The sequence below is a fragment of the Homalodisca vitripennis genome, chromosome X, assembly GCF_021130785.1.
Source record: "Homalodisca vitripennis isolate AUS2020 chromosome X, UT_GWSS_2.1, whole genome shotgun sequence".
Classification (NCBI taxonomy): domain Eukaryota; kingdom Metazoa; phylum Arthropoda; class Insecta; order Hemiptera; family Cicadellidae; genus Homalodisca; species Homalodisca vitripennis.
Window position 1 is genome coordinate 29180983 of NC_060215.1, and position 23588 is coordinate 29204570.

General features: G+C 35.0%; 1 protein-coding gene across 11 annotated transcripts in view; it reads right to left on the reverse strand.

Annotated features, from left to right (window-relative positions):
* Positions 1-23588, reverse strand: part of LOC124368861 (ELAV-like protein 3) — a 138956-nt gene that overhangs the window by 36131 nt on the left and 79237 nt on the right. For 4 of the 11 annotated variants that reach the window (XM_046826318.1, XM_046826315.1, XM_046826316.1 and 1 more), the window contains exon 1: positions 18720-18869. The exons of the other annotated variants lie outside the window; for them this stretch is intronic. In XM_046826318.1, the coding sequence (XP_046682274.1) occupies positions 18720-18787 (68 nt within the window). In that variant the 5' untranslated portion in view covers positions 18788-18869. Of the gene's footprint in view, positions 1-18719; positions 18870-23588 lie in introns of those variants that run through there. 11 annotated transcript variants of the gene reach the window in all.

Below are 23588 nucleotides of genomic sequence, written 5' to 3' on the forward strand. Positions count from 1 at the left end.
GAAGTTTTTTCACTACTAAACATACACTATAACAGAGCATGTGAAATCCGTGGTAATTACTTATCAATCGCCAGTTAACTTAAGCCACATCACATCAATCAATAAACAAAATTTTAATTTAATTTATTTTATTTTATTTGTGTTATAAATATATTTAAAAATATATTTGGTTCTCAAATAGAACAAATATTGGTACTATACAATTTTTCAAGCAACAGTAGTTGTATAAGTAAATTGAAATTACTCTTTTGTACTATAACGTTACATAATAAAATAGTGTTATTTCAACAAAAAACTATTTATTCATGTATAAAACACATGAAGTCTTTTTGTATTACTATTTTTTATTATAATAATCGTTTCTATAACAAGTCTACATTAAATTTACGAGTATAAAGTCTAAGTTTAAATTAAAATTTTTTGACCTGTGTCACCAGTGGTCAATGTATGTACACAAAATCATAACCATGAATAAATAGTTTAAACAAGTCATAAACTACTTTATCAAACAGGCTTTAATATAACAGAGACTGAGTACCACCCCCCCCCCCTCACTTCGGAGTTTTAGGAAGGCCATCAGGCATCAAATGTGGTGCAAATTGGGTTTTGAAAAGTTCAAAATCACACTACCAGTTGGGTTGAACATGTTAAAGGGGGAAGAAGGAATATTCTCCAAGTTAACTAATTATGACTGAAGAAAATGAAACTATATTTACAAAAAGGTTTGTGTTTATAAGTACCTGAAACTATAATAATCTCATTTTCTATCTTCAGCAAATTCATGTGCTGATTAAAAACAGAATGTGAGTTGGAAATAAATACTATCGGTGGCAAATGCTGTAATTTAAAACTATATTCTATTAGTGTCATATTAGAGAGATACAGAATAAATTAGTGTTGATGATTAGTTCTCATTATTTAAGTCATTTATATTCCTAACAATTTATACATACAAAAATACTGTTATTTTGTAATTAACTGATAAGTGTAAGTTAATTAACTGATTATTTTATGTGTCAAATTCAGTCTTCACTACCAGTACTTTCGTACACATTCACATTTATGTTTCATGAAACGGCGTAATTCTAGCCACAAATTTATTTGCCCACATACCACGGTACTTACAAATTAAAACTTCCATACATGGCATTCTAAGATTTCGTGATGTTTACATGTTTGCAGATGCTTTAAAAGAAAAATAAACTTAGGACGGGAGAAGTCTCAGAGGAGTAAAATAGCAGAATGTGTTCATCGCTTGCATGGCACTTCTAAATTAAGACGCATACAGACTCCAAATCTAAAAATATCAGACATGTGGCCAACTTCTTCTTACCTACCAAACCGAAGACTAGGTCAATTTCTTATACAATTTTTTTTAGATTTAGATTATAAATTATGAAAATATGTTACAGAGTACAAGAATGAGCCCATACAGGTAGTAAGTAGTATACAATGTGCTAGCAACCTCATCCCTCAATTCTGTGACAAACAAAATTGGAACGTATATTTTTATTTAAATGTTCCTATTTTCGATTAATATTCAGAATTATTATAATACACACTCTGGAAGAAACATTGTAATGGGCTGTTAAACATTCGCAAGAAGAATTAAGAATGGATGTTTGTAAGTTTCAAATTTCTTAAAAATGTAGAAAAACATGCAATAAGCAATAGAAAGACATAAAGTGTTCAAATACGTACATTTTGATGGAAATTTATAAACCATCACAATTAAACCCAGTTTTTAGAGTACTCGTCAGCCATCAGTTAACTTTATAACTCATAAAATTCCACAGATAAGTAATTTCATACATCAAACAATATTGGATGTTATACATGTGATCTTTCATAAAGTAATTATTTATTAAGCATTTTAATATTTTCCAGACACAAATATTTTACTGTCCATAGAACTTCTCACGAATTGTACTTCATTACGTGTTACTATTTTTTCTCATATTTTATTGAACCAATCAGCTGGGTTAGAGGAAATTCAAACCAATCAAATTAGACCAAATTTCCCGTTTTCTTCTGGTTTGTTCAAAAGATTTGTCACACACAACAAAGGCAATTCCATGGCGAGTACTTTTATTCAACATAATGAATGTTACCATCATAAATCAATATAATAATCATAATAGTAATGTGAACATATACTGCGACAAAGAGCTCAACAATTTCAAAAATTTAATTTTCGGAAAATATTTGTAGATTATCCTTGCTGATGTTTTCACGTTCGTTACCAAAAATATTATATGATATATAATTAAACATGTAAGTTAACCTTTGTAAATTTATATTTTCACATTACATAAATAACACAAATAAAATTCCTTATAATCAGATCAAAATAATACTCGTGAGAATTTTGATTTGTTTAGTCGTAATTTGTATTTGTTGAAATGGCGAAACAGTTAGGTGTTAGTTTCAGCAGCAATACTTTATTTAATTTAAGTGTGTGTAATTATTTGTATACCAATCCAAATAAAGATCAAAATTTATATAAATGTCAGTACAACTTCTTATGAGAATAAAGACACTCTTCTTAAAAAAACTATCATAAAATAGAATTAGCCTACTAATTTAAACTAAAAAAAAGAATAAAGTTTCTGTTTCAGAATATTTTAATAAAATTACGTTTAATAATTGACCTCAGATGTTTTTCATGTAATTTATCCTGTTTCGTGCTAGTTGAGAATGATGTAACTGAATGGTTGACAAGCATTTTTAAAATTACGTGTAATCAGAAGAAAGAGCGGAGCGTATCATGTTGGATTTGGGTAAGAAAAGTTAAACACTGATATCGTCATGTCTTACTGTTGATGATTGAATAGTATTGCCCGAAGAAGACCGTGATTGGATTCCAGTGCTAACTCGATCAAAGCTGACTAAGAGATCCAATGGCCCTCTCTCCTTCTCACTCTAAAAATTTGGATCTGCTGTATATCGCTTCTGCCATACATGGTATACAAAAGATCTGATAACTTCTTTTAATTTATTTCAGTTAAAGGCAACCTTTATAAGGGTAACATACCAATAATACAGCAAATGTCCTAACAAATCGCTGAAGTAACTCTTGGAGCACTAATCAATGATAAGGCAGGAAAGGATTGTCATGCTCTTACTAGATAGTTCAAAGCCCAGGACGTGTTGTAAGTTCTCCAAACCATGCATCGTCAAAGTGAAAATTAAGCTGAATCGGTTTTGTAATTATTGGATAATAATTTTAAACACTCCTTTGTAGGTAATACGAGAAATAAATCACTTTGATTTCCTGAAAAATGCATGAGTGATTACCTACCTATTTATTATTACCTACTTAATAATACCCTAGTTCGTGAGAAAGATTAAAGGCTTTACCCTGCATAAAACAAAGGCTGTCCGGTCCACAGATCGTAAGGGATGATCTCCATTACAAACTACAGCCGCCTGCTTCTATTCGCATAAATAATGAAGTTTTCACTCCCGTCAAAATCGCCACAACCACGCACTCACGAGCTTTACTTACTTTACTCACGACACTTACGTTAGCAAGAAACGACCAAACGATATGCCCGTTCAAGTAAAACTGAAGCAGTCCGCCACAGCACTGGGCCCTGTGTGGTTCCAATAGTTTCTTTAGTCCAGAACGAAAAGTCAGTGTACAACCGGCAGATAGGCGGCAGCGACACCCCGTCTGTACGCACAACCTGACGGGTGTCGCGACGTTCCCCAGTCGGCGCGGCGTGGTCAACACACAATACGGCGCCGCGCTAACAAAGTTCAATTTTATGAATTTATTATTCAGTAAATATTATACACATTCAGGAAATTGTATCCTCTTTTTATTTGGCTTACATCAAACATTTTACCTCAATGAGAAATAGTGTCAACAATTTCCTCAAAATGTAAGGATTTAAAATGTGTTCTTAATTTAAATGTTATCGTTTCAGTTTGACTAACACGGTATATGTGTAATTAAAGGGTTATAATTATGATTGATAAGAAATTTTCTAGAAGTGTTTACTACTGACGTGTTAAACTTACAAGTTTGGTCTTGTGTGGATGGGATCACAAAAGTAAAGGTTGAACAATCAATCAATCAAAATTACTTTGCTTACGATATCTCCAGATGTAATAGTGTCAGGTTACATTTATGTAAGGGGCAAAAATTGTATAAGGAGTGAAATTAATTCTTTCAGTGCTGTGTGTATTATTTGATACAGTAGACCCAGTACACACAAACATTCAGTACATTACGGTGTGTATAGATAGGCAGATGATCTTTGCCGAACGAATGTTGACAGTGCCGGGCTTGTAGAGGAATGGTTATTTCTAGGTACATACGTAAGCTTCCCGTAAATGGTATACTTTATTTTCCGTGGTAACATTACAATTAACATTTTACATTAAGAATATCTCAAAACATTACAAAAGTTATTTTAAAAAAAATTAAAACAATTTTTGTATTAAATAAATTTTTAAAACTGGAGACCTGGTATTTAAATTTATATTGAAACTTTATTTAAAAAACTTTAACAATAAATGCTAAGCACATTCAAATATAAATTCGTATAATTAACAACGCCATAACCAGTAACACATGAATCGAAATCTGTACATCCGTATGTTGTCTACAAGTTCAAATCAAATCAAATCAAAATCAATTTTATTTCAAAATTTGCAAACAAGCACAGTACACATAATATAAATGAAATTAGTCCCACATGGGCCATAGAGGCTTGTGCGTGGTGACGAGTCTGTTTCTAGTTGCTGTGCACAGCGGTATCATAATAGTTATCCTTAATAACAATAAATTATTTTACATCTATTTTCAAAACAATTATTAAGTATGAAATCTGAAATAATCTGTGTAATTTGTAGGCCACAGACAACATTAATTATGCCACAATACCCAATAGTCTAATTATTTGATATAAAAGATCATATAAAAATAAGGTATGTTATTTGCTATAGTGCAAATAATTAAAATGGAACAAAATTAATTACTAACGATACTTAGGTTAAATTTGGTTTATTAGAGGTGTTCAAATCCATCGGAGAGGCGAAACGGCGCAAGACGGCCATCGTAACAATAGTGAAAAACAGTTTGTTGCGTGTAGTAAAGTAAGTTAGTCCAGTAAATAAACGTGCTCATATATTTTAGTCTAGTATATAGATGAGAGCAGCGACTCAGCGTGTTCAGCGCCGACCTCCAACAGCCAGTTAGAGACAAGATTTCTGTATGCGGACAGCGGGACCTGCAGGTCCCTTATGTGTTGCGGAATATTTCTGAGTAGGAAATTTGCAATGTAATAAGGATTGGTGTAATTATACGATTTTACTACTCGGGGAATCTGCAAGCCCACGCTAACAGCATTCCTTGTAAAATATCTATGTGTGACAGGGGTGACGATCTCCTGCCTGTGGCTCCTCGCGAAGACCAGTAAGCTTTTAATATATAGCTGCCGAATTGATAACAATTGTGTCTCTGTATAAAGCAAGATAGTCGGGTATCTGTTGTGTTTTTTGAACGCTGCCTTAATAACTAAATTTTGAACAGTCATTAACGGATATAAAATAGACCTGTAAGCCCCTCCCCATACTATAATACCATATTGTAAAATTGATTGTGCATAGGCGTAATAAATAGTTTTAATTTCATTGGGATTTAATATTTCAGTTAATTGATGGAAAACGTAAATCATTTTCCTTAGTTTAGATTTTAACATGTGGATGTGTGGTTCCCATTTTAATTTTGAATCCATGATGACTCCCAGGTACTTGTACTGGTTCACCCTCTGTAACACCCGACAATCACAGGAGTCACTGTTCGTGTCACCGCAAGAGTGGAGTACCAATCCCATGTCCACAGGCGGCTCGCCCGCGCTGCGCAATGAGATCGGCATACATTTAGTTTTTGAAACATTCATGGTTAGAATATTTTCATCAAACCACCGTTTTACTAACGCCAATTCTCCCGCAGCAACACGGTAGACCTCCTCCCACGATCTCCGCTCAAACAATATTGCAGTATCATCTGCAAACAGAAATATCCTACCAGTAATCTCGAGTTTAACAATATTATTTATGTAAATTAAGAATAGAAGTGGACCAAGAGTGCTACCTTGGACTACACCGTAATCAACACTCATTGTGTCACTTAAATGATTGTTTATAGAGACTGTTTGCGTACGTCCGCTCAAATAGCTTCTGAACCAGTTCAGCTCTAATCCGCGAACTCCAACACATTCTAATTTGCGAAAAAGCAGGTTTCTGTTTATACTATCAAAAGCTTTTGCCAGATCAATGTAAAGAAGTAACACTTTATTATTGTTATTTAAGGCATCTGTTATACATTTATTAATTGCGAATAGGGAGTCTGAAGTATTTTTGTTTTTGCGAAAGCCGTATTGGGACTCTGACAGAATATTATTATCTTCGAGGTATTTCTGTAATTGAGATTTTACACACTTCTCTAGTACTTTACTTAGCACACTTAGCAATGATATTGGCCTATAATTGTGCATGTCTGATTTACTATTGTTTTTGTAAATTGGGATTACTTTTGCAGATTTAAATAATTCTGGATAAACACCTGAAGACATACTGAGATTTATTATATGTTTTAGAGGGGACGCCAGTTTACTAATTTGTTGCTTGAGCAGGGCTACGGGGAGGCCGTCCATACCGGGAGCCGATCCACCTCGCATTCCCCTGACACACTCCTCCACCTGGCTGTCCGAGACCGGGCGCAAGCGAAACTCATGCCCCCGTACCCTATGCACTGTATCATCCACCAGCAGGGGACCAGTTGATGCCGGCACTTCCATGGCCAACTTCCTTCCCACTTGCGAAAAAAACAAATTAAAAGAGTTAGCCACTTCCTTTGTACTTCCACCAGGATTGTCACTGTTTTGAGTAAAATGGCGCACAGGAAACTCCTCTCTCTTTTTCCTGACAGAAATGAACTCGTTAACAGTTCTCCAAAACATTTTCGCGTTTCCCGCTGAATTTAATAATTTTTCTTTGAAATAAGCCGTCTTTCCTCTTTTTATTTCATTGCTTAAGTTGTTCCTAAAAATCAAGTAGTAGTTTCGTAATCGTTCATTAAATGGTTGTCTTTTTAATATTTTACTTAATTTATCACGTTTTCTAACAGCATGAATTAAATTATATGAAATCCAAGGTTTCAGTTTTTTATTTCTTGTAGATAGATATTTTGTTCGTAACGAACTTGCTCTGAGCTTGTCAAACGTGTTTAGGAAAGCGTTACAGCTAGCATTTACTTCTTGTAAGCCGAGGACATGGTCCCACGTCTGAGCCGCTACCAGCCCATCCAATACCTTCATGTCCAAGTACGTGTTGTTTGTGTCCAAACCGCGAGGAGAAGTAAATGGAATACGTATCATAACAGTGACAGCATAGTGGTCGGTAATTCCTGTTTTTAAAATACTTGAAGTAATAAAGTCATAGTTATCATGTTTTAAGAAGATATGGTCAATACACGTCAAAGAATGAGCAGTAACCCGTGTTGGTTTGTTTATACAGTTAATTAGTCCAGCTTTGTACATTATATTTAGATAACTGTCTTGTTGAGCGTCGTTTATTGTACTATCTAAGATATCAATGTTTATATCACCAGTGAATATGTAGGAAGTATTGTTTGCCAGTTTCGAGTAGTAAAGTTCTAGATCAGATAAGAATAATTGGCAGTCCATCGCAGGGCTGCGGTAGATAGCTAATATGTCAAAATGTCGGCCGTCAACGTCAAAGTCAAGATGTAGTCCAGTCGCTTCCCCTAGTTTAATTTGTCGCGAGCCGCCGCATAGATCTGTTCTCAAGTAGACCACCATCTACTTGATAACATAAAAATGACACCATCACATCTGTTTCCAGTTGTCAGTCGTACAAAATACCTCATATCCATCTATATTAGTTTGAGTCTTGTCTGAGTCAATCCACGATTCTGTAAACACAATGATATCATAAATAATGTTCAAACTTTGTATTAATATTAGTGCCTGGTCGATATGTTTATAATAACTACGTATATTTAGATGAAATATTTTAAGACTTCTGTTTATCCCGTTATGGAAACATTCAGTCAGTTCAGACTGAATAAGTTGAAATCTATATTTTTATATTTAGCATCTTAGCTGAAATCTGTACGTCTGCTGTACATAGGTGGTCTACTCGCTGAAATATACTTACTCCAAAGATAATTTTAAATGTGGTACAAACCATTATCTTTGTATAAATTATTGCAATAAGCTAATCGGGGAAAAATCTAGAACAAGTTGAGTTATAGGCAAATTTAAACCGTCAGAGTATACCGGGCTGGGTGGTGACAGCCCTGCACATGGCGATATGCGAGACCGGTGGGCTATGTATGATTTATGCTGCCGCCGATACATCTGTCCACCACCTGGACAGTGTTCGGTCACGCTGCTGGGTACCGGTACCGGTTCTTGTAATTTATTCACCTTAGCTGGCGACTCGTGGAGAACATTCATGCCCGCAAGCAATGCGCCGAGTTGTGTACTCTTTTAAGTACAGTTTTAGGGTATATATTTAGCTCGCGCCAAACCACTCTAACTCTTCTGTACGTTTGTATACATTCTAATATTTGATTGTTGTAAGGAATTTGTGATTAGACCCTCCAGAATTGTATTCTGTTATGCGATAGTCACTATCTCGAAGGATGTTTTTCTTTCATCGCCATCAGTGCGGGGCAGTACGACTACCTCATTCCGCACTGATGGCGGAGGCATTACTAGATAAGATAAGATAAGAACTTACCCGAACCCCATTCTTGTAAAACAAGGTAAATTATACTTCCGCAGAATATAAAATCTTATTGCGATTACAGTGTGAAGACTTCGTAAATATGGCTTTGCAAGGTTTGGTCTGACATGTACCCCTTAAGGATTAATCTGTAATTGTTGGTTAATATTTGTATCAAAACATCATCTAGTTGTAATATGTTTACACAGTGTAAAATATCGTGTTTGAGATATGTGTATTATTCACTTATGATTATTTTAATTCTTATAAATGGGCCATCCTTAAAATAATAAAAAAACGTGTTTTACTAATTATTTTGAATATTTACATGTCAACTGTAAAACTAAGTAAAATTACTTGTTTAAATATTTTAACAAACACCATGAAATGAACTATAAACATAACATAATAATTAGTAACTTATATTGAATTTTAACATTCCACAAAACAAACACTTTTACCGAATATTTACAATAATGGGATATATTACAACTACATAATATTACAACTCCTTCGATAACTAGATTTCGACGTTATCATCAAGTAAAAATTCCAATACTTTGTGATTATTAAAATAACAACTAGACAAATACTGATTTGTTTTAAAGTAGGGGCCCGATATGTTTCATCGACGTGCGTGAGACTTTGATACTTCCCGGCTTTCTTGCCCGATGAGTACACTTCAATATAGTACAGATCAATTCGGTGGAAGACATCAGTGGGGAAGGAAGAGTCAAGTACCTTTTGAGCATTAATGATAAGATAGGTAGGTTAGGTAGGTTATGCGCGAGTCTCAGAAACCCAGAATGTAATGTTAATGATTTATTGCAGCCTGCATTGCTCAATAATGCATAAAGTACACGTTTAAAATAGAAAGTAGGTATGCAGGTAAGTAAAGCGAACTTTCCTACCACGTAAGCGTTCAATATTTCTTAATATCAAATGCCATAAACTGAATTGTCAAACGCGTGAAACTGAATGTTAGTTACTTTCAAGAAGAAGTGAGATGAATAAAACAACATCTCAATCATAATTGTACGATACTACCTTATCGAGGTAGAACTAGTAGCGAGCATTGTAGAGTACAACTATGCGATTTAAAGTTATAATATACAATACGCATAAAAGCTTAAATAATACGATCTCAAGTTATCCGGATAACACAGCAACGAAATATTGTTAGACACAATTATTAGATTCTTGAAATATTTCGGCTTAGTTGCAGGGAACCGTCTTCAGTGAACAGTTTTTAAATAGAAAAGATAACAACTTGGGCACATTAAAATGTATTAAATGTTTTAAATTTAATAACATAGGCGAAATCGTGCAAGAAGTTTCAAGAGAATGGCAGTTAAAAATTTCATTTCCGTTTCCTAGTTAGTACCATGTTGTAAACACCACACGAAAGCTAACGTACTTAAAGAAAAATAATAAATAAGCGCGTCTCAGTATTGGCAACAATTTAATCTGTAAGACCGACAGCTACACATTGTGTTCATCAGACTACGACGAAGAAAGTTTGCGAAAGACGTAGAACACAACATCTTCCCTAGTCACTGATCTATGCTTGGCCCTACAATAATTGTTGTATTTCTTATAAATGACGCTAGATTGCGGGTGGATGGTATTCGTAAGGGTGTTCACAATGGCATTTTCTTGCTTTCATAATAGTTCCGTAAACATCCGGTAGTTACCGGATGTTTACGGAACTACACATCCGGTAACTACCGGATGTTTACGGAACTACACAGAAAGTGTTTCTGTGAGTCAGAAAGTACACATTGAGGTGAGTTCTGCTTCTGCCGTGAATTTCTGTTTACGTATAAACGTTTGCAGGTTTTGTGTTCTATTTGCGGTGGACTACAACCTGTGTTAATCACAGGTTTACAGAGTTACCGAAAAGAGATGTAAATGATAATTATAAAGATGATTCTGTGCCAAATCTTTGATGAGTTGTTCACGGGTAGTGGCTGAATCTGCGGTCCAGGATGGAAGCTTTCAGTCCGCCGATTCCGATTTAGATATAATACCACAAATAAGACAATAAATAAGTGTATTTTTATTACGATTACAATCAATTTCACGTTCTGACAATAAAAAATATCTAAACCAGGCCCTAAATGGATTACAAGCCTTACCACTCACCCACTACACACATACTACCACATCTGGTCGCTTTACTATGTATATATATATATTTATTTATTTATATATGCCTGCTGTAAGTTAGTTTTTGCATAATTGTAACATGACGTTCAGGATCCACATTTTTGAAATTGATTTATAAATATTGAAACGTTTTGATAAAATCTTACCTCCAAGATACAACAAATTGTTCTAAACAAGACATATATATGAACGTGGTATGTTGTAGTAGTGGAACGATGGTTTTAATATAGTCCTACACATTTAAGTGAGTTCTTACTATTTCATAAGTATATTCGTATTTGGACTTTATTTATTTTGATATGATTATTACATTTCGATATTATTAATTACATTTGTGAAAAAACACGAATTACACGAGAATTAACAAGTCAGGTCAATGCACTTTGAGAAAACGTTTCATGATTTCAGCCCGACATTCGGGCGACTGATACTAATCTACAGACAATATCTTGACTCATTGATAATGATCTCATTGAGATTACCTAATCCTTCTGATACTAGTCCAACTTAAAATATATCAAGGGCCGCTGATAACAATGTAATTGGGATAATACCTACATCGATTGGTGATAATCGTATTGAGAGTACCTAAGCCTTCTGATAATATTCTAATTGAAAACATACCAAGTCTCATGATAATAATCTAATTGAGATAATACCTACATCGATTGGTGATAATCGTATTGAGAGTACCTAAGCCTTCTGATAATATTCTAATTGAAAACATACCGAGGCTCATGATAATAATCTAATTGAGATAATACCTACATCTATTGGTGATAATCGTATTGAGAGTACCTAAGCCTTCTGATAATATTCTAATTGAAAACATACCGAGTCTCATGATAATAATCTAATTGAGATAATACCTACATCTATTGGTGATAATCGTATTGAGAGTACCTAAGCCTTCTGATAATATTCTAATTGAAAACATACCGAGGTCTCATGATAATAATCTAATTGAGATAATACCTACATCTATTGGTGATAATCGTATTGAGAGTACCTAAGCCTTCTGATAATATTCTAATTGAAAACATACCAAGTCTCATGATAATAATCTAATTGAGATAATACCTACATCTATTGGTGATAATCGTATTGAGAGTACCTAAGCCTTCTGATAATATTCTAATTGAAAACATACCGTCTCATGATAATAATCTAATTGAGATAATACCTACATCTATTGGTGATAATCGTATTGAGAGTACCTAAGCCTTCTGATAATATTCTAATTGAAAACATACCGAGTCTCCTGATAATAATCTAATTGAGATAATACCTACATCTATTGGTGATAATCGTATTGAGAGTACCTAAGCCTTCTGATAATATTCTAATTGAAAACATACCAAGGCTCCTGATAATAATCTAATTGAGACTGTAACTCTAGAGGCTTTATGGTAATGATCACATTGAAACTATACATAATTTAAATATAAATTTATACATAAAATGTATACTTCTACTAAATTAACAAACACTGCAGTGCAAACAGTCGGCCGTAAACTACTTCGCGCGGCAAACTGTCTGCCAGACGCTGCAAATAACTCAGTCCGCGGGGTACCTACTACGCGCTTAGATTGTTTGCCGCCCGAAGCACTGGAAACTGACGTAATCCACAAGACCTACTCTAGAAACTGGAACAAATTAACGAAGGGTTACTCACTATTAAACTATATATCATAGAAGTGTGACGAACACGAAGGTTTGTGATTCCAGTAACTGTAGAATCGTGTATCTTGATGTCGTATGACATTAAGTCCTGGATGAAACAGGATACATTGTATTGTCGTAATTACAAAAATATTTATTATTTCATTTACATCAATTGTAAACAGAGTCAGCCGTCAGTAAATGATAGGCCTATATCAGTATACGTAGATACCATCGAATACCCGTAATAGGTTACATACTATTCAATATCTACAACTTTAGACTTGTGCCCAAGAAGTAGTTAAGGCGACAAACACAATTTTGTTTTAAAATACGATATTTTAAGTGTTGATAATATATTGTATTTTTATACTCTTGTCAACACAGTTTATTTTTTTAATAATAGATTAAATTCATTGAAAAATTGAAACGCATTTCTACTTTCAGTATACTGCAAGAATGCACACTCAGCAAACCGCAGTTATTTGCCCACCTCTCAGACATTAATTTATACAGAGTTCAGATGGCTACCTATTTCACGTATGGCCAGTTTAGACTTACACGCATATTCTCAATAAAAACTATTTATGTGATATTCTGGAACACGCAGAGTTCGAAAATCCATCCAGTCTACGTGTGTATGACGTGAGAAACAAATTTGAGATCGTTTATTCTGAGCGCCTCCCTGGGTATTAGTGCGTACTTACTTCCAAAGTGTGTTTACTCTGTGCGTCGAGACCGAACGCAAAACACTAATAAAGTGGACATTATAGCGTAGGTCTTTGTAGCCGAAGTGCTTTTGCAACAACTGCCAAGCCGGTGCAGCGTTAACTATTAGCTGCCCTTGTACTTACTTGGGTTAACTGATTTAATAATGCAAGCTAGCGTAAGTCTTAATTACGAAAGTTTTCACACAAGGGTGGAGGGAGTGTACACACGTGTGTGCCGCCATAGCAAGTCAAGTGTGTGTGGCTAGGGACAGTTCCTAGGTCAGAGCCTTGCAAGATTTACGATCTCCGCCAACAGAACACTATTTTAGACTCCGCAATGCGCGGAACACGACAATTGTCAAATCACAAACAGTAACTCGAAATGGCACCTCTAAAGCTTTGTCCGATGGACGGACGTGCCGAATGCTCACTCGGCAGTCAGGGATTACTCACCGGTCTCCGGAATGTTGATATGAGCACGACCGGTTGCAATCATAGACATTTATTTATAGTTAGGAAGCGAGAAAGCGTGAATCGACGCGATGTGAGGGAAGGAAGTGGTGTGGTGGTGGGGGGGGGGAGGGCGGCGTCACTCCTTGTCATTAGGAAGAGTAAAAGACGATTCCAAAAATATGATAGCGTGCCGAGGTGAGGATGCTGATGGCGGCCGGCCAACTAGACTGTCTTGCCTCCCGCGCCCAATGCTCTCCCGGCACCCATCGGTACCGCGCCGGTCTTGCCAGTATTGGGCAAAAACACTGCTCGGACAACGTCATTTAATGCAGCGGCTGGGTCGTGTTTCCGGTACAGAACTCGTGTTACCGTCTACGCCATGTGTGTCTAGAGTCCCACTCTGTACAATGCCTTCAAGAAGAACCAATTGACGTAAACGGTTTTCATCTTACATTTAGTTCAGCAGTAATTTGTAATACGAAAAACATACGGGTAACTATGGTACCCACTATTATTATACTGTTATTACTTGTTGTTGTTGTAAAAAGTCACATCAAAATGTTTAACAAAATAGGGTTTATGTTTTAACCATGTAAGTACACAATTGTTATTGCCCCTTAATTAAAATCCAATAATAATTTTCGACTAGTGTGAGGAATGAAACTATTAATATATAGTATAAACACTTATGGTGTATGTACAGTGGGAAATAATCGTATACGCCGCTAACTGTCTTAAATTACTAGGGAAGACGCACTGGCCATTTGTGTTAAGGATATACTTTGGTGCAATGCTTGCACATTGCACCCGTAATCGTTGTGCACATCGTAAGAGTGGCCTGGTTTGTTGGTGTTATCAATCCAACACGTCTCACACGTCGATTACACATCACCCTCATGTGGCTGACAACTAAGTGCCAGCTTAGAGATTCCTCTTGGGATCAATCGAGACCGCATCACGCCGCCCTGACGTGCATGATACTCGGCTGACGTACTGTACGTCATACATTGTAAATGCTAGCTCAATGTAGCCTGTTGGGATCGATCCAGACCGCCCCACTCATCGATGGCACACCGCCCTGACGTGCACGATACTCGGCTGACGTACTGTACGGTGAACCCGTACCCGATCTGCAGCAGCCTTGTCAACTGTGCACGTCATACATTGTAAATGCTAGCTCAATGTAGCCTGTTGGGATCGATCCAGACCGCCCCACTCATCGATGGCACACCGCCCTGACGTGCACGATACTCGGCTGACGTACTGTACGGTGAACCCGTACCCGATCTGCAGCAGCCTTGTCAACTGTGCACGTCATACATTGTAAATGCTAGCTCAATGTAGGCTGTTGGGATCAATCCAGACCGTCCCACTCATCGATGGCACACCGCCCTGACGTGTACGATACTCGGCTGACGTACTGTACGGTGAACCCGTACCCGATCTGCAGCATCCTTGTCAACTGTGCACGTCATACATTGTAAATGCTAGCTCAATGTAGCCTGTTGGGATCTCCAGACCGCCCCACTCATCGATGGCACACCGCCCTGACGTGTACGATACTCGGCTGACGTACTGTACGGTGAACCCGTACCCGATCTGCAGCAGCCTTGTCAACTGTGCACGTCATACATTGTAAATGCTAGCTCAATGTAGCCTGTTGGGATCGATCCAGATCGTCCCACTCATCGATGGCACACCGCCCTGACGTGCACGATACTCGGCTGACGTACTGTACGGTGAACCCGTACCCGATCTGCAGCATCCTTGTCAACTGTGCACGTCATACATTGTAAATGCTAGCTCAATGTAGCCTGTTGGGATCGATCCAGACCGCCCCACTCATCGATGGCACTGTGCCCTGTTTTACATGTAAGCTCGGCATCATTGGCATCCTCCTTGGATCTGTCCAATGTGTACTCCTCTTTGAATAATATAAGTTTTATTTTTAACCTCTGTTTGTATCCCATTGATTTCGGTACTTTGTTCCCAGGCAAGACGTTCTGAAGTGGTTGCGGATTATAATCTGATAAATAATTTTAGTTTACTTTATCACTGAAATTCCAATTTATACGAACTATTTACTTGTTAGTTTTTCATACAATGGAAAGCGTGTTGTTGCTACGTATTTATCAGTCCCAATGATATGAGAAACATCCAGATAACTAAGCTTGTATCTTCTGTATACATATGTCTTATACAAGTTTATATGGTACCTATATGATATTTATGTGCACGATATGTATTCAGTTACATTAGTGATCTGGAAACATATTTCTAAAAAATTCTAAAATTTCGAAAAGGAAATTATTGTTATTAATTATATTACTAAGCATGAAATATTTTTTTATTTGTATCCTTGTTTCGGTTCTCACAGCAAAGTATAGCCCAGTATATATTTAAATTAATCAGTTCATTGAAATTATCGACGATTTGTATTTCAATGTTACGTATTTAGACCACATTCCGAGTGTTGCAATGAAATACACATTATTATTTTATTGAATTTACAATCATATTTGAAATGTATTCAAATTTCTGATTAATTACGGTTTTAAAGTGTAAAAGAGAATACAAAATTACTAACGGGTTTCTTATAGATAATGTATCTATTCATAAGTAAAATTACCTCAATCTTTCAGGCAACTAATTTACGGGATTTTAAAGTCTATAATTGATGACAGCAAATAAATGAATTATCCTCAAATGTCAAACATACTACTGGAGAACCGACCTGATAGGGGTGAAATTTTAAATTACACATATATTTAACGATTTGTACAGATTTCTACATTGATTTTTAATGCTTGCAGTTGTATGTATTTGTTCCGGAAAAAGCTGGTGTTAAAACAACAGCTGTTACAAGTAAATCTTTCTACTTTCGTCGCCTATTTCTAACTCGACTGAAATAGTTGGACCGTCCCACTAAGGTACTGTAGAAGTAATCCCTGTAGAAAAAGCCGCAGCGATTCTAGCGAAATAAAAGAGTTTACTCATAATCGATTCTGACTGTTTGATTCATAACATTAAACTTATTGAGTGGGATTTAGTTACAGATGTTCAAGAATCTAAGAAACCAACACGACTGAAAATCTCGGGCTTATCCCAGTTAATACCAACGACCCAAGTGCATATTCAGGCTTAGAGTTTTGTTGTAAATGTAAACTTTCGGACCTCTTGCGAAAACTTATTTTGCCAGCACTACAAAAGTGGTACATTTTATTTCGGTTCCATGAAGCAGGCGACTAATATTGTGATAAATGCTCAAACGGTGTACCAGTCTAAGACTTGAGCTGCCTGTATCAAAACGGAAGAATTTTGTTTGTTATGAAGAGTTTTAATTCATAATCAGTTTTATTAATTTATTTAAAATTTTGAAAGATTACTCATTTTAAAGATCCGTCCAATTGCCTTGGTTTGTTGTAGTTTGTACATATTTTACTTAATTGAGCGTTCTAATAAAAAATGTATTAGTTTTAGTTGATTTCATACTCCTTCATTATTTTTAAAATAATATGATAAAGTTATTAATAATAAAGTTGGGAGAAAATATAAGACGCACTTTAATAATCCTTTAAAAACCGTTCAGTGCTAAACTTTCTTGGCAAAAAATGAAAAGTTGTGGGGGGAGTTGAATTGCGAGTTTCCAGAAATTAATTCTAAACCTTTGGGAGAGTGGTTAAAGTTTCATGATTAATATGTATTTAATTATTTGTGGATAACAGATATCAACGTGCAAGTTAAGCAAACGAGATTCATGTACACACTCTTACTTTAAATATCACACAAATAGAAAATTTAAGATTCCTTATAAAGTATTGCCTTTAGAAGGTATTTATCAACTGTACTGTAGCAATGAATACTGTACTTGAAGCTAAACCCTATGGTTTTCATATAAATTCTAGTAATTGTTTTACGTTTTCACCCTTAAAATTACGTACGGTTCGTAAAAAATGTCTATTTTGTAAAATTTACCCTACATGATATTTTAACACAAGTCCGTACGTAAAATTAGCACATCAGCTAATATAAAATAACTTATTAATTTAGTTAATCTAAATCAAGTTTACAAGTTGTTAAATACCAACATAAGTTCCATGAATCAATTACACAGTTGTACATTATAGATAATTTTAAAATGTTTCAAGTTATTCGTACCTAACCTATAAAGTTTTAATACGAGATACTGTAGAAAAGATTTCAAAACAAAACAAATACCACCAAAAACCATAAATAGGAAATGATTCAATAATAAATAGTTACGTATCCTAATAAGTAAACAATTTAATATCCATCACTGCTTTCAGTGAATTTTAAAACAGATAGGACATAATAATAAATTCTCAATACAATAAAGAATACTTAGTAATGCGTAGCTTCGTTAGACACGAAGCAAGTTTAAATGTAATGAGACTAAAATACATTTATACCCAAATCAACAACTAAAATAAATTATACCTAAATAAACAATTGAAATAAACACCAGTAAATCAGACAAAGGAATAATAAATGAGAGTTAACTGTTAAGAAACTGAACGTTTAACTTTCAGTGGCCTTATAGCGGCACAAATGTTTAATTTCACCGTTAAAAACAGTTCAGATCATTCTATCAGCTGTTTTAGCCGGATGTAAATCCACTAATTTGAGGTTAGTTTACTACGTTAAGTTAACTGTAAATTATAAAACTATTATATATTATATGAATTATTTTTAATAAGCGTATAGCAAAGGTAATTCGTATAATTGTTTATAATCATTATGTTTTTTGTGCGACACGATACAATATAGATTTGTTTATTTTGATGCAATGTATGCATATTCGTTTGATTCTAATTCATTTGCACGTGGATTGCGAATAAAACGAAACAACAGTTTCCTACGCTTGAAAATGTTCACATAATAACATGAAAGTGTATTATATCGTGATTTAAAAGAGTTGGACCAATTAGAATATCTTACCGTTTAGAAGTAACTTGGCTGTAAGGGGAAAACATCCTGGTGGGTGATCGGCGAGCTACGAACGGCATCTTCCCGCAAGTGCACTATCACTAACTTTATCAACCTGGCTACAAGCCCGCACCTGTACAGTCACTGTATCACTGCAGACTGCACTTCGACCTTGAGCTGTAAGGGGAGGGGGCAGAATTAGCGCGGCCATTTGTTTGTGACGTATATGATGCCCTCATGTCTTATCCATCCGCTGCTCATATTATTTGTGAAAAAATAAACACTCCCTGTAATTGTATGGGGTATTGTTTTACTCGGTAATTTTAAATTGGGTAAGTAAATGTTTATAGCCTGCCTTTTATTACTGGAAACAGGACCTAACATTGAGTTAATAATAGTTGGTCGACCTAATAAATGGAACTGTGGCAAATTCGCAATTACGTGTTGGTGTCTCAAAGCCAGGCTTCAGGGAGGCGGAACGTCACGTCACGTCACGGCACGGCACGGCACGGCATGGAACCATTTGGGAGGCTGAGCAGTAAAGAAATGAGCCCCAAACTAATTGATTTTTAAATATAACATTTCTATTCCCGATTTTATCAATAAGAAAAATTTATATTTATTTTCTGCAGCATTATTTATAATAATTCTTTCAATCTATAACATGTATGTCGAAATTTTGTTAAGAAATGTTAGGTCTAAAGTTGTATATAAACGTTACAAAAGTATAACACAATAATGGAAGTTTCATCATTTATAATTAATTTGTTATTTACATACATACATTTAGATCGTTTTTTATTATTTCTGAAAGACAATTATTGATTTAATAATCTACTGTAGACTATTGCTTCTTTGAAACGTATATTAACTCTTTTGAAATAAAATAAGGATTAGTTATATTAGTTTAATTTTACTAAGAATTTAGTTATTAATAACATGTATGTTATTTCCTATAATCAACTAAATTACGTTGCACTGTTTTCTTTCTAAGTACACGAATACAGTATGATTAATAATTTGAGACTAATGTAGTGTACAGTAGACATGAAAAACACTTGCGGGATGTGAAAATATTAATGTGAAGGAAACAGTATTTTCTTGTTTTACTCGTTTTATGCTATTTTATGGCAAATAGTATTATGTAAATTTATAAGCCAACGCTGGCCAAGCACACCCCCGATGGCAGTCGACCGTTACTCTACGGATGTGATGCCTACACGGCTTGTCACGTCACGTCACGTCACGTCACGCCACGCTACGCTCCATCCCGACTAAACTGAATCTTATGGAGGTTGCTACAACGTTACGTCACATCCAGATTGATAGGTTTCGAGAGCATCCTTACAACTCCGTGACGTGACGCGACGTGGCGTGACGTGATGTGATGTTCCGTCATCGTGTAGCCAGGCTTTCTAAACCCTCACCCCACATTATTTAATCTGTAACAGTGCCAATCTGCCACCCCCCTCCTGTCTGTAAGTTAGTATGTCTGTGTAGGCAGATTTTTTGTTTACTGTTTGGATTATATGCCAAGAGCCACTATTTAAGGTAATAAAATATTTTTTCTTCGTATCTATTTAACTTAATTTGGTACAACTTTAAAAATGATATATTAGATAGGAACTAAATGGTTATTTTAACTATTAACAATGTTAATAAAACAATAAACCATCCATTGCAATTAACGTGTACTACGAGTAACGTGTCTACTGGTATATACAGTATTATACAAACGATAGTCCAATATAAGGAATAACTCATACAAACTTACTGTAGATGTTTATGATTCATTAGGACAATGCCAAATTAATCAGAAAGTAATATAATGCTATATGGAATTCGTTAAGGTATAACCCCTATTAGTAATCCACTTCATATCAGATAGCTTGAGTAAACTGTTGTTAATATTTACTGCTTTAGCAGTACGCTGTGCGAATGTAGTGGAGGCATCACTGACCAGAATAAAGAATAAGTGCAGGTAGAAAAACTAATTCACGGCCAGGTCAGTTTTGAAAAGGAGGACAGTTAGTCCGCAGGTGTCGGCGTGGACTAACTGTCCTACCCTGCAGAAAAGTGACGTCAGCCACCCTCGTCAAACTAGGCGTGGACCTACAGTCCTACAATCAGGCCTACCAATACTGGAAGTGATACTGAAAAGGTTAGTGTGTAAACTTTACTTTATTTAGTTATGCTTATACTTATTTCAAATAAGTGAAAAGGTTAGTGTGTAAACTTTACTTTATTTAGTTATGCTTATACTTATTTCAAATAAGTGAAAAGGTTAGTGTGTAAACTTTACTTTATTTAGTTATGCTTATACTTATTTCAAATAAGTGAAAAGGTTAGTGTGTAAACTTTACTTTATTTAGTTATGCTTATACTTATTTCAAATAAGGGAAAAGGTTAGTGTGTAAACTTTACTTTATTTAGTTATGCTTATACTTATTTCAAATAAGGGAAAAGGTTAGTGTGTAAACTTTACTTTATTTAGTTATGCTTATACTTATTTCAAATATCTACAGTTATAATATAATAAATGCCGGGATAATTTATGGCATATTTATGGCAATAGTCTGATAGAACTATTGGACACACGCACGCACGAGTGGGGGGGAGGGGGAGGTAAGATAAGCAGTTGGTCAGGGGAGAACCTTGCGAAATTGTCAGTCTTGTCTTTGTGGAGTATGCACGTCACTTAATGCTCAGTGAAAGCAACAATGCTTCATACAAATAAGGAGCAAAAATAAAATAGACTTTTCTATGAAAGAGCTGTACACTGTAATCATTACGTCTATTACGAACCATGAAACCCCATTACAGAGTACGTCATTTCTAGGTATAAATTAAATGTTTTTAGTTGAAAATTGGATCATCACATTTCTTTACTATGTATAAATCTGATTTGGTTCGTTCAGGACAAATGGACATACTGAAACTTTTTACTAAAAGATTTTAAATCAATCAGCGAACGGATTGAAAAGCTTTAAAATTAATATTACAATTATTAAAAGATTAAATACGTTAATAAACTATAAATAAAGTTCAATCGAAGATCAGGACAAGAATATTTCTGTAAACAAGACAAATTATAGAAAATATGCACTTCACTCTCGTGGTGATCGTGGAAAGTAACAGAAAGTAGGATGGTACAATAGAATTTTAATTATTTTTTTAATTTCAGAGTGACAAGCTCTTTAACAAAACTTTCCTGAATAAAAAATCGACTGAATTACGATTGATTGCAGAGTGATTTAAACTAATAATTTACTTAACACTATCAACATTTGTCAATAGTATGACATAACCTATAAACTCAGTTTCTCAACTTTTGTGTCAATCTAACAATTAATCAATCAATCATAGTTTACGACAATGAAATATCAGTGTACAATTATTTACCTTTATTGTTGTAATTGACGAATCTAAGCACTCCACATTGTCACGAATAAACATAGTTATCTGCTTTATCCCGTGCGGCGGACCCACAGTTATCTGCTTTATCCCGTGCGGATCCCGTGCGGCGGACCCACTGGACGGGCATCGTAACGTTACCGGGCGTTACACTTTTTCATGAGTGACTCCGAGCCGCAACCTAATTTAAGACGTTGTCACGTCAAAACAAACATATTTTTCTAGGAATAATTGGGCATTCAATGTAGGAATGTTGGAGGGATGAGATATGATTTTTTAGGATATGATTTGAATAGGAATAAGAATATGATTTTTCCAATTATGTATACAACTTATGGTTGAAAAACATGACCTGTTTTGAACGATTTATGATTTATTTACATGTTTCAATCTTATACGATTTAAATGTATTGCACAAAAATATAACCTAAGGGGAATACATTTATTTAAAAAATGTGCCATTTCCTTCTGTCATATTTAATATACGTACTGTAAAGTTTCATAATCATATCTTAAAAAACTCTTTTCTCTGAGTGTGGCTCCAAAAACTTTTCTATATGCCTTCAATTTCTCTCGAAACGAACATTTTTTTTTCTTTTTCAAAGAAAATATTCCTTGAAGGGCTGTGACTTAACATTGTTTTAAATGAACACAACGTACACTGATAGTACACAACCTTAGTTAACATTGTGTGAAAATTACATTCCAGCGATTGTATTCGGAATAAAAACTTGTTCTTGGCACTATATAGTAGAAGGTGGGAACCACCATATTTAGAGATATGATGACGTAGGGCTTCAAATACGCCTTATAGAATCGTTTGGTACACGTGAAATATCTCATTGGACATCATACCATCCTATTTGAAACTATTTGAAATATTCTAGTATGGTATTGTGATATGTTAGTATTTAGGACGCCATTTACCAATATTTTTATCACTTAATACCAAAAAACGGACCAGCTAACATGTACTTATGTTTGTAGATATACAGGTTACTAACTTGTGTTAATAGAAGATTGATATATTTTCATGCCAAAAAACATTTTATGTAGGATAATATCTTATCAGTGATTGCGTTTCAAAGTGTCTTCATGAAGTCATGGGCGGTGTAAATTTGATAATCAGTGAAGTTCAGTTCTTAAGGAGTTAGTAAATTATACAATTTGCAAAACACCTCAGAAGGGTTTGGATATGTATTAAGCATATTTTTACACGAGGCTCGCAGTTATACGGTCATATAGGTAAAAGTGCATGAGGTTATCGTTGTTCTTACGGGACTAAAATCAAAATTCTTAGTTCTTAAAGAAACGTCGTTACATCAATGTCTCAAGAACTACACTTCACCTTTTTTCTCAGCCACATGGAAATCTCATCCTTAAAATCGTTCACGGTTAACAATTAATGATCTCATTTACGGTTCTCCATCTCCTCAGAAAACGATGAGAAAGCTTGCTTGGGAATTT